The sequence below is a fragment of the Erythrolamprus reginae genome, chromosome 2 (genome assembly GCF_031021105.1).
Source record: "Erythrolamprus reginae isolate rEryReg1 chromosome 2, rEryReg1.hap1, whole genome shotgun sequence".
NCBI lineage: Eukaryota > Metazoa > Chordata > Lepidosauria > Squamata > Dipsadidae > Erythrolamprus > Erythrolamprus reginae.
In genome coordinates, this window is record NC_091951.1 from 22,475,854 (window position 1) to 22,492,029 (window position 16,176).

Consider the following 16,176-nt stretch of genomic DNA (forward strand, 5'->3'; position numbering starts at 1 on the left):
GAAACAGGTATCGCTATTAACAGATAATCTGAAGAATGATTTGACAATTTTCTTGCACGAATTATAAGAAAGAGATCTAGTGAACAAAACGGGCATCTTCTGCAGAATTCAGAAGGCAATCTCAATGCTTTTGGCCGATGGCCCAAGTCAGCGGTCCCCAAACTACGGCCCGCGGGCCACATGCGGCCCACTGAGGCCATTTATCCGGCCCGGCGGTGAGTGACAAGAGCACAGGGAAAAGAGAGAGAGAAAGAAAGAAAGAAAAGGGAAAGAGAGGGAGGGAAGGAGAAGTGGAGAGGAATGAAGGAGGGAAGGAAGGAAGGAAGGAGAAATGGAGGGAACAAGGAAGAAAGGAAGAAAGGAAGGAAGGAAGGAAGGAAGGAAGAATGAAATGAATGGAGGGACAGAGGAAGGAAGCACTGTTTTTTTTGGGGGGGGGTAATTTTTTTAAATTTTTCTCTCAACATACATTCAAACAACACAGTGTACCATCTAATTTTCTATGAATAAAATGCAGTATTTTGTTAGTAACTAATATCAATCATCAAAAAAGTTGCAAAAGATATATGTTTATCCCAGGCATGTTTAAATTCAGCTACTGTGGATTTACCAACCACGTCTGCTGGAAGTTTGTTCCAAGCATCTACTACTCTTTCAGTAAAATCATATTTTCTCACATTGCTTTTGATCTTTCCCCCAACTAACCACAGATTGTGTCCCCTTTTTCTTGTGTTCACTTTCCTATTAAAAACACTTCTCTCCTGAACCTTATTTAACCCTTTAACATATTTAAATGTTTCGATCATGTGCCCCCTTTCCCTTCTGTCCTCCAGACTATACAGATTGAGTTCATGAAGTCTTTCCTGATAGGTTTGTGTCTGTTTATTGGATAATAATGTATAATTTATGTTAATACTTGAAAAGATACTATGGTATACGTATGATGTTTATGTGAAGTATGAATGTTCCCGTTATATACAGTGCTGGTGAGACCACATTTGGAATTCTGTGTTCAGTTCTGGAGACCTCACCTACAAAAAGATATTGACAAAATTGAACAGGTCCAAAGACGGGCTACAAGAATGGTGGAAGGTCTTAAGCAGACGTGGTAGATAAATCCACAGTAACTGAATTTAAACATGCCTGGGATAAACATATATCCATCCTAAGATAAAATACAGGAAATAGTATAAGGGCAGACTAGATGGACCATGAGGTCTTTTTCTGCCTTCAGACTTCTATGTTTCTATGTTTCTAAGCATAAAATGTATCAGGAAAGACTTAATGAACTCAATCTGTATAGTCTGGAGGACAGAAGGAAAAGGGGGGACATAATTGAAACATTTAAATATGTTAAAGGGTTAAATAAGGTCCAGGAGGGAAGTGTTTTTAATAGGAAGGTGAACACAAGAACAAGGGGACACAATCTGAAGTTAGTTGGGGGAAAGATCAAAAGCAACATGAGAAAATATTATTTTACTGAAAGAGTAGTAGATCCTTGGAACAAACTTCCAGCAGACGTTGTAGATAAATCCACAGTAACTGAATTTAAACATGCCTGGGATAAACATATATTCATCCTAAGATAAAATACAGAAAATAGTATAAGGGCAGACTAGATGGACCATGAGGTCTTTTTCTGCCGTCAGACTTCTATGTTTCTATGTTCAATGACCTGATGTCAACTTTGTATTGTTTAGAAACAGCAATTTTATACATTTAATTCCAGAACAAAATTAAATTAGTGGGGATTTAATGGGTCCTTTTCTGATGTTTCTCCTTACCACAAGTAGCGGTTCTGCTAATTCTTCTGCTCCAGCACAAAGAGGTGATTTTAAAAAGTCCAAGGACAGCTTTCTACTCTCTATGAGAAAGAGAAAAAACAATGGAAGCAGATTTGTTAAAGGGAGAAAATCCAATAAAGTGGCGCGAAATAATCAGTTAAATATTGAAAATCACAATCACACAGAAAGAGCTTTTCTTACCTTGCGTAGCATCTTGACTTTGATCTTTCTGGAAGTTCTCCCCGAAGAGCAGCTCTTGAGAAGATCTGGAATCTTTCCCCCTCTTAGGATACTCAGTCACAGCTTCCATGAATTTCTGGACATGATGTTACACAAGAAACAAAGGAAGACTACTTTGACTACTTCAGCTTCAACCGCAACAACACAAGAGCACGCAACAGATTCAAACTTAATACGAACCGCTCCAAACTTGACTGTAAAAAATATGATTTCAACAATCGAGTTATCGAAGCGTGGAACTCATTGCCGGACTCAATTGTGTCAACCCCTAACCCCCAACATTTCTCCCTTAAGACTCTCCACGATTGACCTCTCCAGGTTCCTAAGAGGCCAGTAAGGGGCGTACATAAGTGCACTGGTGTGCCTTTCGTCCCCTGTCCAATTGTCTTTCCTTTCTCTCACTTATCATATATATTTTCTTTCCTTCATATATCCTCTCCCCGAAGTTCACTTTACCCTTATATATATTACTACATGTCTATTTTTCTTCCTATGTATTTGTGTATTGGACAAATGAATAAATAAAAATAAATAAATAAAATAAATAAATGAAGAGCACAGAGATAGAGATGAATTATCACACGGCACCTTCAAACTAGCAGCCCCCAAAGTCCATTGCTGAAACTCGAAACAGAATGGAAGAATTGCCCCAAACACATCCTCTAGAACAAATACCCTTAATAATAATCCCAGAAAATTCCATCAGAAAGGGATTGACAAATCCATAGGGATCCTCTTTAGAGCTGTCATGGTTAAATTCTCCCACCTGCAACTCTTCTTGCATCTTTTCCTCCTCTTGGGTCAGCAAGAAGCCTTCGGCCAGGGACACCGCCTGGGAACTGGTCTCTGCTCCACACTCCCGCACCCATCTTGCCATCTCTGGGGGAAGGACCGCCAGCAATTGCTCCAGGAGCACCAGGTCCAGCATCTGAGCCTTGGTGTGTTTTTCTGGTTGCAGCCACTGATGACAAAGGTAGTGAAGTTGAGTGCAAACATCTCGAGGGCCCCACCCTTCCTGAAACTGCATTGTTGTGAAGTGACAGCCTTGGGCCTCTGTATTATTGGATGCCTCTTCGTGGCTCTTCTGTCCAGGACTTGCCCCGTTCTTCCCACGGCTCCAAGACTGAGCAGCTAGAGGGCCTTTTCTAATTTCTGCATCTGCTGGGTATTCTCCTTCCATCTTCTCTCTGGTCTCTAATCCAGCTCCAAAATGGACCCAAGGATCTTCACAGGTCTTTCCATTCACAAGAGGTCTGGCCAAATTTTTCCTGGCCATTCAGCTCCCTTCCCAGACAAGATACTTAAGATTCCAGAAGAACCAGAAAATATTTCCAGCTTACCTACCTGAAATGGAAAAGAAAATAATTCAGGATGTTTACTAGAGTGATTAATTGAACTACTGACCTCTCGACATGTGGGGGAGATTGCACAGAACCCTTCAGGATAAGACTGTCAAGCTAGAGGCCTAAGGGCCGGATGCATCATGCCATTCCTGGTCTAACAAGGGGGGGAAAGTCCCGATACATCATGTGCTTCAGGATTTCAATATCTTATCAAAATATTGGAAAAATACATTTAAATATGTTTTTGATTTCTACTTTCTAGCTTTTATTTTTTTTTAAAAAAATAGTTTTTATCCTTATACTTCTGCATTATTTTTATAAATTACTCTAGGCAGATATTATACACAATGCTCCTTCTTATTATTTTCCCCACAACGACAGCCCTGTGATGTAGATTGGGCTGAGAGCTGGGATGGGCTCAAGTCTTTCATGGCAAAGGTTGGACTAGAAAGTTCATCTCCTGGTTTCAAAGCCTTCTGTTTTCATCACTGAATCAAATGGCTTAAAATAACTTAATGTAATATAATTTAATTGTTTCTATGGCTGCACTATAGTTCAAATCTCACCACCGGCTCAAGGTTGACTCTAGAGAGAAAAATTAAAAGGTGAATAAGAGGAAATATTGTTATTATAAGGCACTATTATACCATAGAGAAAATAGAGAAAATGAAAATAATCTCACAAATACGGATATGTTAAACGGAAAAGTCAACAAGATGGATGTGTAACAATTAACAAAGGGAAAATACTGTTATAAGTGAACGAACTGCAAATCAAGTATACTGCTACTTAGCAGGTGTAAATATCAAGCTCTGATACCAAAATAACCCATGTATAAAACATAATTGAGACATCTCCCCCGGGCATATACAATTTATGCATGGTATGTTTGTATGTATGTTTGTTTAGTAAATGGGGTTTTTAAATATTTTAAACTATAATTTAGATTTGTCATGAATTGTTTTTATTCTGTTGTGAGCCGCCCCGAGTCTGCGGAGAGGGGCGGCATACAAATCTAAATAATAAGAGAAAGGAAATAATGAGAGAGAGAGAGAGAGAAATGAGAGAGAAAAGGGGAGAAAAGAAAGAGAGAGAAAGAAAGAAAGGGGTAAATGGTGGAGGCAGAGAATAAGAGAGAGAAACAAGAGAAACAAATGAGAGAGAAAGTGAGAGGGGGGGAGGAATGGGGAGAGGTCCAGAGAAATGAGAGAGCTGGAAGGAGAAAATGAAAGAGGGGAAAGAGAGGGGAGAATGAGAGAGAGAAGGAAGAGAAAGAAAAAAATAAGAATGTGTGAGAGAGAGAAATGAGAGAGAGAAAAAGGGAAGAAAAGAGAGAGAAAGAGGTAAACGACGGTGGGGAGAGTATGAGAGAGGAAAAAGAGAGAAGCAAATGAGAGAATGGGGAGAGGGAGAGAAATGAGAGCTGAGGGAGAGAATGAGAGAGAACTAAATCAGAGAGAAGGGGGAGGGAAAGAAAGAGAGAGAGGAAAAAGAGACAAAAAAGAAAAATGGGAGGGAGAGACCATTTCCAAAAGAAAACACCGGGAGCCAATAAACCTGGGCAGAGGAGGCCATATGACTAAGCGGAAGTGACGTTAAATTGGCCACTCCCCCTCAGCTTTTGTGTTTATTTATGTACTGTATTTGATTTGATTTCTGAAAGAAACGATCCAAAGGGCTCTTCCGGTTGCAGCCCCCTGGACCAGAAGTCAATCTGGTTTCAAACGCTTGTCCTTCCATTACCGCAGTGTTTCCCAACCTTGGCAACTTGAAGATATCTGGACTTCAACTCCCAGAATTCCCCAGCCAGCATTCGCTGGCTGGGGAATTCTGGGAGTTGAAGTCCAAACACTGCATTACTGAACCAAATGGCTCTCTATGGCTGACTATAATATTATTTAATATAATTTAATAGAGGGTTTAATGGCCGCACAGTTAAGAACAAGTCCTTGCACGCGGAGTTAAAGCCTGGGAAGGGGCAGGAGAGAGAAACCCCTTCTGAAAACGGGGCTAAGAAACATGCAGGAATATGTCCGGGACTCAAGACTGGAGGCACAAATCTCTCATTTGCAAAGCACGACTTTTCCTGCCTTCCCTCCATGCAAAGCTTTGAAATGGAGCGTAAATCCTCTTTTCTGCGCCCCTGGTCCACCCCTCCCCCGGGGGGGGGGGGAAAGCGAAAGACGCGAAGATGCACGCACATAGGCGGCAGGGGAACATGGGACAACGGGCTCTCCCCCTTTCCACCACTCCAAGCCTTATGAATGGGAGCCTCCAGCGGGACAAAGCCCTCCCCACCTCCCGTCACCGAACCCCGACTCACGTCTGGCTCTCCAAGCCCAGGCCTTCCCTTCCAACCTTTTCCTTTGCCCAAAGGCGCAATCGGGCTCTGCAGAAAGAGCGGAGAAGCTTTGAAGCCTTTGCTGAAAAATGCTTCTCTTTGACTTGGGAAAGATCCGGCGCATGCTCAGTTCTCTTGTAAGGGGGGGACGGAGGGGAAGGGCTGTCCGGCTCTTGCAGGGAGCCCCCTAGAGGATCCTATGCGCATTGCGAGAAGACCCTGCAAAGTGTAGGGCATCATGTTCTATGCGAGTCTGGGATGATTTTATTTATTTATTTATTTTATTTTATTTATTTATTTTGTCCAATACACAATGAGGGTTTTAGTGGGTATATATCTATATACACATAGTAAAATACATGATGAAGGTTATAGAGGAGATACTCATAGTAAAATATATCTAAGAAAGAATAGAAAAGAAGATATAGTAATAGAACATATCAATGAAAGAATAGAAGAAGAGATATAGGAATAGAAGAAAGGTATAGGAGATATAGGAGAGCAATAGCACAGGGAACGGAAGGCACTCTAGTGCACTTGTACTCACCCCTTATTGACCTCTTAGGAATCTGAATAGGTCAACCGTAGATAATCTAAGGGTAAAATGTTGGGGGTTTGGGGATGACACTATGGAGTCCGGTAATGAGTTCCACGCTTCCACAACTCGGTTACTGAAGTCATATTTTTTACAGTCAAGTTTGGAGCGGTTAACATTAAGTTTAAATCTGTTGTGTTGTTGTGGTTGAAGCTGAAGTAGTCGCCGACAGGCAGGACATTGCAGCATATGATCTTGTGGGCAATACTTAGATCCTGTTTAAGGCGTCTTAGTTCTAAACTTTCAAGACCCAGGATTGAAAGTCTAGTCTCATAGGGTATTCTCTTTCGAGTGGAGGAGTGAAGGGCTCTTCTAGTGAAGTATCTTTGGACATTTTCAAGGGTGTTAATGTCTGAGATGCGATATGGGTTCCAAACAGATGAGCTGTATTCGAGGATGGGTCTGGCAAAAGTTTTGTAAGCTCTGGTAAGTAGTGTGAGATTGCCAGAGCAGAAGCTACATAGAATTAGGTTTACAACTCTTGAAGTCTTCTTGGCTATATTGTTGCAGTGGGCTTTGGCATTTAAATCTTTTGTTATTAGTATACCAAGGTCTTTAACCGAGTGGGGATTGTCTGTGATAATTTGATTATTCAGTTCGTATTTGGAGTTCAGCTTCTTCTTCCCAATGTGTAGGACAGAGCATTTGCTAGTTGAGATTTGGAGTTGCCATGTGATGGGTGTTAAACTAGAAGGAAACTTTTCCCCTAACATCTAGAGTAGAGTAGAATAATAAATCTGTATAAGATGCACCCAGGTTTTTCACCCTCTTTTTAGGGGTTAAAAAGGTGTCTTATATTACAAAAAATATGATAATTATACTGAAAAGTAAAGAAAGAAGACAGAGAAAGACCTTGTAAGAACCTTGAAAGAACCATCTTTCAGCTGTGGCGAGGGGGGCGTTTGCCCAGGTTCACCTGGTGCATCAGTTGCGGCCCTACCTGGACCGGGAGTCATTGCTCAGTCACTCATGCCCTCATCACCTCGAGGTTCAACTACTGTAACGCTCTCGACATGGGGCTACCTTTGAAAAGTGTTTGGAAACTTCAGATCGTGCAGAATGCAGCTACGAGAGCAATCATGGGCTTCCCTAGGTATGCCCATGTTACACCAACACTCCACAGTCTGCATTGGTTGCCGATCAGTTTCCGGTCACAATTCAAAGTGTTGGTTATGACCTATAAAGCCCTTCATGGCATCGGACCAGAATATCTCCGGGACTGCCTTCTGCCGCACGAATCCCAGCGGCCGGTTAGGTCCCACAGAGTTGGCCTTCTCCGGGTCCTCTCGACTAAACAATGTCATTTGGCGGGACCCAGGGGTACAGCTTTCTCTGTGGCGGCCCCGGCCCTCTGGAACCAATTCCCCACAGAGATTAGGACTGCCCCCACCCTCCTTGCCTTTCGCAAGCTCCTTAAAACCCACCTCTGCCGTCAGGCATGGGGGAACTGAGCCATCTCCTATATAGCTATATAGCCATCGCCTATATAGTTTATGCATGGTATGTTTGTGTGAATGTATTGTTTTAAATAAGGGTTTTTAGATATCTTATTAGATTCACCATTGTATATTGATTTTTATTATTGCTGTGAGCTGCCCCGAGTCTGCGGAGAGGGGCGGCATACAAATATAATAAATTGAATTGAATTGTATATTGTATATTTCTCTTTTGTACCGTGGGTATTTTTTCAAAATAAAGTATCTGTACAACCCTTATTGGGAGACAGAAAATTCTAGAACTGTACTGTTTAGAATCCAGGACATTTGATGAATATTTGGGCTCAAATCAATCAAATTGAATAGGATTTATAATAGCAGTACCCAAACTTTCTGATTTGATAGCCCAGCGACCAGTGAGAGGGTAGAAGAGAGTGGCAGCATACAAATCAAATCAAATCAAATCAATCAACGAATCAATAAATAAATAGCTCTCTAAAAGCAGCAGGAACATGTGTGTGCGTGCACGCAGCTCCAGTTGTGGAAGTAGCTGGCTCGCACATCCACCCAGTAATGGGCAGCCAAAATTTTTACTGCCACGCTGTGGGTGTGGCTTATTTTGTGGGTGTGGCTTGATAGTCATGTGACTGGGTAGGAAATTGAATGGCTTGCCGACCATGTGACCAGGTGGGAGGGGCTTGAACGATCATCATCCTTCAAGTGAACTGTTAAGTCCTCGACTTACAACCTCACCTGTGTCGCTCTCTGGGGTGACAATTTGCTTCGCGTTTCCCGCACGCTCCTTCCTGGGTCACTCCCTGCCTCAGTCTGGGTATCTAGGGGAACAGGTGTCAATCAGCTGTTGAGAAAAGATGGGGAGGAAATGGGCCCCCTGCAACTCCTGCGGTTGCTGGTCTCCCTGCCACTTTCCAAGAAGGAGGAGGAGGGTAGGAGGGTGGGATGGTCAGCTGGAGCTGGGCACACAGCTTCATTCATGTTGTGAGCCGCCCCGAGTCTTCAGAGAGGGGCGGCATACAAATCCAATAAATAAATAAATTTCCACTGGTTTAACTGTGTTCCACCCTGTCCTGCCTGCTGCCCACCCCTGCATCCACCCCTCACACAAATGGAGATTTCTGTGTCAGCCTACAACTTGTGCAAGTGAAACTATGTTCACACACTATCTGCGCAGCCTACTTCCAAACACGCCAGTCTGGGGGTTTGGGGACGACTGGTTTCCAAAGACCCTATGACAAATGTGGTGGCAATGGTGGGATCGGTTCAGACTCAAGAGACTGAACTGAGACTAAGTAGTAACCACTGTGTGTGAAAACAAATCTTAGCAGCTGAAGGAACAGACTCGCAAACTGAAATACTTTACGTGCAACAGCCAACAATCCGGAAGGGGAAGCCAAATCTCTCAGTTGAGCCTTCCTCAGACAAGCACGGATGGGAAGGGCAGAAGAGCCAGAGAAAGGGCTCGGCCCAGGTATTTGGCCCCACAAAAGTACTGAGGCAACAGCAAGAGGTATCGGAAAACCTCAAATAAAGTTGTGGTTTGCTTTTTTATCTAAAACATACTTGAAAGAATAATGTGATAATTCTGTTTGAGAGTTTGGAATATCAGGAACAATATAATGGGGAAAAAAATCAGGAAAACTTCTATGTGCAGAGAAAACTTCTGAGTATTTCAACTTTGCAAAAACCACAAGCAGGATTAGGGATGTGAGCCGCCCCGAGTCTTCGGAGAGGGGCGGCATACAAATCTGATTAATAATAATAATAATAATAATAATAATAATAATAATTCACCACGTTGTGGTTTGCACTAGAAAGGCAATTTATGAATGTGTATCTGATTTATTTGAATTATTATTCAAATGGTACTTGTATGAAATTTTAGACAACTATAGGTGACTGTTGACTTACTGTAGTTTATTTACTAATTGCTCAAATTTACAGAAGCACTGAAAAAATAACTATTTTTCACACTTATGACCGTTGCAACATTCCCAAGGTCACCTGATCAAATTTTGGATGCTTGGCAACTTATTTATGACATTGTCCCTGGATCATGTGATGGCCTTTTATAACCTTATGACAAACCAAACCAAGGGGGAAGCGAGATTCATTTTACAAATGTTACTAAGTTAGCAACTACTGTGATTTACTTAAGAAATGTGATGAGAAAAATCATAAAATGGGGGAAAAATATTTAGAAACTGTCTCACAGCAACAGAAATTTTGGGCTCAATTGCAGTCATAGGTTGAGATCCCTCTATTCATATAGTTTCTCTTGTGTGTGGATCTTTATATGACAAATAAGAGCTTTATTTCTTCCAAAGTTCTTTCCTCACTCCATGGATCCGTATGTATTTTTTCCCGTATGGATCCTGTTATGTAAAGTGAGATCACAACTCTTTCTAAAGCCCTCTCCACACTTCAAACTTTTATATGACTCTTGCGTGGCACCTCTTGTGGGAATTAAGGCCATTTCTATGAGAAAAGCTCTTTCCACACTCCATGCATTGATAAGGTCTTTCACCTGTGTGGCTCCTCTTGTGGCGATGAAGACTAGAATGATGAATAAAGCTCTTTCCACACTCCATGCATTGATATAGTTTCTCTCCTTTGTGGGTCCTCCTGTGTTGAAACAGCTGACCGCTTTGAGCAAAGTTCTTTCCACACTCCATGCATTGATAAGGTCTTTCTCCTGTGTGGGTCCTCTTGTGTTGAAGAAGATACTTTCTTTGAGCAAAGTTCTTTCCACACTCCATGCATTGATAAGGTCTTTCTCCTGTGTGGGTCCTCTTATGGATATTAAGATTACTGCTACGAGTAAAGCTCTTTCCACACTCCATGCATTGATAAGAAGGTCTTTCTCCTCTGTGGCTCCTCTTATGGATATTAAGAGTACTCCTATGAGTAAAGCTCTTTCCACACTCCATGCATTGATATAGTTTTTCTCCTGTGTGGCTCCTCTTATGGATATTAAGAATACTGCTATGAGTAAAGCTCTTTCCACACTCCATGCATTGGTAAGGCTTTTCTCCTGTGTGGCTCCTCTTATGGATATTAAGAGTACTGCTATGAGTAAAGCTCTTTCCACACTCCATGCATTGATATAGTTTTTCTCCTGTGTGGCTCCTCTTATGGATATTAAGAATACTGCTATGAGTAAAGCTCTTTCCACACTCCATGCATTGATATAGTTTCTCTCCTGTGTGGCTCCTCTTGTGGGTATTAAGAATACTGCTATGAGTAAAGCTCTTTCCACACTCCATGCATTGGTAAGGCTTTTCTCCTGTGTGGCTCCTCTTATGGATATTAAGAGTACTGCTATGAGTAAAGCTCTTTCCACACTCCATGCATTGATATAGTTTTTCTCCTGTGTGGCTCCTCTTATGGATATTAAGAATACTGCTATGAGTAAAGCTCTTTCCACACTCCATGCATTGATATAGTTTCTCTCCTGTGTGGCTCCTCTTGTGGGTATTAAGAATACTGCTATGAGTAAAGCTCTTTCCACACTCCATGCATTCATATAGTTCATATAGTTCCTCCTTGCAACTCTCAGTCTCTTGCCCATTAAAGCCTGGAAAAAGAAAAAAGAAAAAAAATGAAAACTATAGCAAGAAAAGAGAACAATCAAAACTTTTCTTCTGAAATTTAGCCAAAGAATCATCAATCAATTTCAGAGTCCAAACAAAGATTACAGTGATCCCTCGATTATCGCGAGAGCAAGAGGGGGAGAGATAGAGAAAGAGAGAGAAGGAAAGAAAGAGATGAGAGAGGGAGGAAGAGAGTGTGAGAGAGGAAGAAGCAAGATAGAGAAGGAGAGAGAGAAAGAAAGATGAGAAAGGAAGGGAGTGACGTCATCGTGGGGAAAATTGCGATATAGCGTTTCGCGAAGATCGAGATCGCGAAACTCGAGGGATCACTGTATAGGAAAGACCCATTTCCAACTGAAATGATCCCCATATAACAGGATGGGATGGCAGCCCTGATCTCATCTTTGACCTGGGACCATTCCATGGTGCCACAAACTCTCAAAGTGCATCGGACTCCTTGTCATGCTGGGGCAGCAACCTACCCACCAGATCCCATCTTCAATCAAAGTCTGATCTCCACCTGTCTGCAGAGCCGAACCTTTGAAAGTCAGGGGGAATTTTTGGATGGCACTATCTCCCCATCCTCAACTTAAGACTAATGACAAACTCAAGTGACCGTATCTCTAAGGGAGCATCTCTCTCAGAGGTCCCCTGGTTGGTTATAGCGACTAAAGATCATCAGGAACCCAGCGATTGGGTTCAGCAGGGAATCCTGAATCCTGGTAGGGAGAAACTTGCTCAGGTCATTTAGCCTCTTCCTCAGTGACGGAGTTAGAGACAAATTATGGCAGGATGCAAGGATGTCTGACTGCCTTCATAGTGTTTATTGCTTCTTATACAGTTTTCCAAGCAGCTAAAGATAGAAAAGAGCAACAGCGTTTTCATTGGTGAGTTTCCCCTCCACCAATCTTTCTATCACCAATTCTTCAGAGCCTCCTGTAGTTACGACCTAGATGAGATCCCTTACCAGCCAGGTATAGTGTCTTAGATCATCCTGACCATGTGAAGTGGGTGATCTCATGTAGGCATAGGGGCCCCTTTAGAGTAGGTGATAGGATGCACACACCCTCCACCTGGCCCCCATTTCTACACCCCAAGAGTCTTTCTTTCTTTCTTTCTTTCTTTCTTTCTTTCTTTCTTTCTTTCTTTCTTTCTTTCTTTCTTTCTGTCATTCTGTCTGTCTGTCTGTCTGTCTTTCTTTCTGTCTGTCTGTCTGTCTGTCTTTCTTTCTGTCTGTCTGTCTTTCTTTTTTTCTTTCTTTCTGTCTGTCTGTCTTTCTTTCTGTCTGTCTTTCTGTCTTTCTTTCTTTCTTTTTTTCTTTCTGTCTGTCTTTCTGTCTGTCTGTCTTTCTTTCTGTCTGTCTTTCTTTCTTTCTTTTTTTCTTTCTGTCTGTCTTTCTGTCTGTCTGTCTGTCTTTCTTTCTGTCTGTCTTTCTTTCTTTCTTTTTTTCTTTCTGTCTTTCTGTCTTTCTGTCTGTCTTTCTTTCTTTCTTTTTTTCTTTCTGTCTGTCTGTCTTTCTTTCTTTCTGTCTGTCTTTCTTTCTTTCTTTTTTTCTTTCTGTCTTTCTGTCTGTCTGTCTTTCTGTCTGTCTGTCTGTCTGTCTGTCTGTCTGTCTGTCTGTCTTTCTGTCTGTCTGTCTGTCTGTCTGTCTGTCTGTCTTTCTTTCTTTCTTTCTTTCTTTCTTTCTTTCTTTCTTTCTTTCTTTATTAGATTTGTATGCCGCCCCACTCCGAAGACTCAGGGCGGCTAACAACAATATAAAAAGACAATGTAAACAAATCTAATATTAAAAATAATCTAAAAAACCCCAATTTAAAGAACCACTCATACATACAAGCATACCATGTATAAATTCTATAAGCCTAGCGGGAAGGGAAATTTCAATTCCCCCATGCCTGACGACAGAGGTGGGTTTTAAGGAGCTTGCGAAAGGCAAGGAGGGTGGCGGCATCTGTGATATCTGGGGGGAGCTGGTTCCAGAGGGTCGGGGCCGCCACAGAGAAGGCTCTTCCCCTGGGGCCCACCAGACGACATTGTTTAGTCGACGGGATCTGGAGAAGGCCAACTCTGTGAGACCTTATCGTCCGCTGGGATTCGTGCGGTAGCAGGCGGTTCCGGAGGTATTCTGGTCCAGTGCCATGTAGGGCTTTAAAGGTCATGACCAACACTTTGAATTGTGACTGGAAACTGATCGGCAGCCAATGCAGGCCACGGAGTGTTGTAGAAATGTGGGCGAATCTGGGAAGCCCCACGATGGCTCTCGTGGCCGCGTTCTGAACGATCTGAAGTTTCCGAACACTTTTCAAAGGTAGCCCCATGTAGAGAGCGTTACAGTAATCGAACCTCGAGGTGATAGGGGCATGAGTGACTGTGAGCAATGACTCCCTGTCCAAATAGGGCCGGAACTGGGGCACCAGGCAAACCTGGGCAAACGCCCTCCTCGCCACAGCCGAAAGATGATGTTCCAATGTCAGCTGTGTATCGAGGAGGACGCCCAAGTTGCGCACCCTCTCTGAGGGGGTTCATAGTTCCCACCCCAGGGTAATGGACGGACAGATGGAATTGTCCTTGGGAGGCAATACCCACAGCCACTCCGTCTTGTCTGGGTTGAGTTTGAGTTTGTTGACACCCATCCAGTCCCCAACACCCTCCAGGCACCGACACATCACATCCACTGCTTCATTGACTGGACATGGGGTGGAGATGTACAACTGGGTATCATCCGCATATTGATGATACCTCACCCCATGCCCTTGGATGATCTCACCCAGCGGTTTCATGTAGATATTAAATAGCAGGGGGGAGAGGACTGACCCCTGAGGCACCCCACAAGGGAGAAATCTAGAGGTCGACCTCTGACCCCCCACTAACACCGACTGCAACCGACCGGAGAGGTAGGAGGAGAACCACTGGAGAACAGTGCCTCCCACTCCTAACCCCTCCAGTCGGCGCAGAAGGATACCATGGTTGATGGTATCGAAAGCCGCTGAGAGGTCAAGAAGCACCAGGACAGAGGACAAGCCCCTGTCCCGGGCCCGCCAGAGATCATCCATCAACGCGACCAAAGCAGTTTCCGTGCTGTAACCGGGCCTGAAACCCGACTGTTGAGGCCCTAGATAATCGGCTTCTTCCAAGGACCGCTGGAGTTGGAGCGCCACCACCTTCTCAACAACCTTCCCCATAAAGGGAAGGTTGGAGACTGGACGGTAGTTATTAAGCACGGTTGGGTCCAGGGAAGGCTTCTTGAGGAGGGGGCGCACAAATGCCTCCTTATAAGGAGCCGGGAAGGACCCCCTCCCCAAGGAGGCGGTGACAATCTCCTGGACCCAGCTCCGTGTCACCTCTCGACTGGCCGAAACCAACCAAGAGGGACACGGATCCAGTAAACAGGTGGCAGAACTCACAGCTCCAATGGCCTTGTCCACTTCATCAGGTGCCACCAAGTCAAACTCCTCCCAGACAGATGGACAAAGACGTTTAGCCCCAGTCGCCTCGACTGACTCATTGTCAGCCGATACTGCTATGCAATTGGAGTCCAGTTCCGCTCAGATCCGAGCAACTTTATCATCGAAAAATGAGTTAAATTCCTCGGCACTGCCCTGCAAGGGTTCCCCAACTCCCCCCTGATTTAGAAGGGAGCAGGTCACCCTAAACAGAGCAGCCGGGCGGGATTCCGCTGATGCAATCAAGGCGGCATGGTACGCGCATCTTGCCACCTTGAGCGCCACTTTGTAAGTCTTAATAAAAGCTCTTACAAGTGTTCGATCGGATTCGGACTTACTCTTCCTCCATCGCTTCTCTAGACGTCTCTTCTGGCGTTTCAACTCCCAGAGCTCCTCGTTGAACCATGGGGCTCTACAGGGTCTAGTGCCAGAGAGAGGTCGCAGTGGCGCAATTCGGTCAAGAGCCTCCGCTGCAGCCTTGTTCCAGGCCTCAGCAAGGGACTCTGCCGAGCTGAGGACAAGCGAATCTGGTAAAACCCCAAGCGCCTTCTGAAAGCCCTCAGGGTCCATCAGGCGTCTGGGGCGGAACCTCCTCATCGGTTCCGCCTCCCTGCAAGGGAGGATTGGAGCTAGGAAGTTAAGCCGCAGTAGAAAATGGTCTGACCATGACAAAGGCAATGCTTCTAAGCCCCTTAGTCTCAGACCACTATTCAATTGCTCCGAGAGAAATACCATGTCGGGTGTGTGTCCACCCTCGTGAGTCGGACCCTGAACTACTTGAGTCAGGTCCATGGCTGTCATGGTGGCCGTGAACTCCTGTGCTAATCCTGAGGAACCGCCGAGCGACGGCAGATTGAAGTCCCCCAGGACAATGAGTCCGGGGAACTCCACCGCCAACCCGGCCACCTCTTCGAGCAGCACAGGCAGGGCTGTTGACACGCAGCTGGGAGGCAGGTACGTGAGTAACAAGCCCACCTGAACCTCTGTCCAACTTCACAAGGAGTGACTCACAACCCGCGATCTCAGGAGCAACGAATGTACGCAGATGGAGGCTCTCCCTGGCTACAATAGCCACTCCTCCCCCACTTCCCTGGGGACGAAACTAATATATTTAAGACATTCCTAAAATTTTGTATTCCCTTTGTCATTATTGGGTGCCAAGTGTAGATTAACGAGAAAGAAATGAATTTCAACCACTGCAGAATCATGCTGCAGCATAACAAAATTCTACAAAGTGAAGGGGGGTATGAATGTTTGTTGAATGGACTGTAATTAAAGGATTTTTTCCCCTCTCGAAATAACATTCAAGCCCCTGTGTCCCTGAGCACAGAAATGTCTTCTTACCCAGAGAAAAGAGATTCCTGGAATTCCCCAGCATGACTT

At 44.0% G+C, this 16,176-nt stretch overlaps 2 protein-coding genes across 2 annotated transcripts in view; both read right to left on the bottom strand.

Moving 5' to 3' along the window:
* LOC139159904 (zinc finger protein 665-like) overlaps positions 1-5,799 on the bottom strand; it is a 37,688-nt gene extending 31,889 nt beyond the window's left edge. The window contains exons 1-4 of the mRNA XM_070737356.1: positions 5,691-5,799; positions 2,791-3,368; positions 1,986-2,100; positions 1,785-1,864 (exon numbers count right to left, since the gene is read on the bottom strand). Coding sequence (XP_070593457.1) covers positions 1,785-1,864; positions 1,986-2,100; positions 2,791-3,300 — 705 coding nt within the window. The 5' untranslated portion in view covers positions 3,301-3,368; positions 5,691-5,799. The remainder of the gene's footprint in view (positions 1-1,784; positions 1,865-1,985; positions 2,101-2,790; positions 3,369-5,690) is intronic.
* Positions 5,800-9,889: 4,090 nt separating this feature from the next.
* Positions 9,890-16,176, bottom strand: part of LOC139159958 (zinc finger protein 721-like) — a 40,622-nt gene continuing 34,335 nt past the window's right edge. Inside the window, exon 10 of the mRNA XM_070737452.1 lies at positions 9,890-11,159. Coding sequence (XP_070593553.1) covers positions 10,190-11,159 — 970 coding nt within the window. The 3' untranslated portion in view covers positions 9,890-10,189. The remainder of the gene's footprint in view (positions 11,160-16,176) is intronic.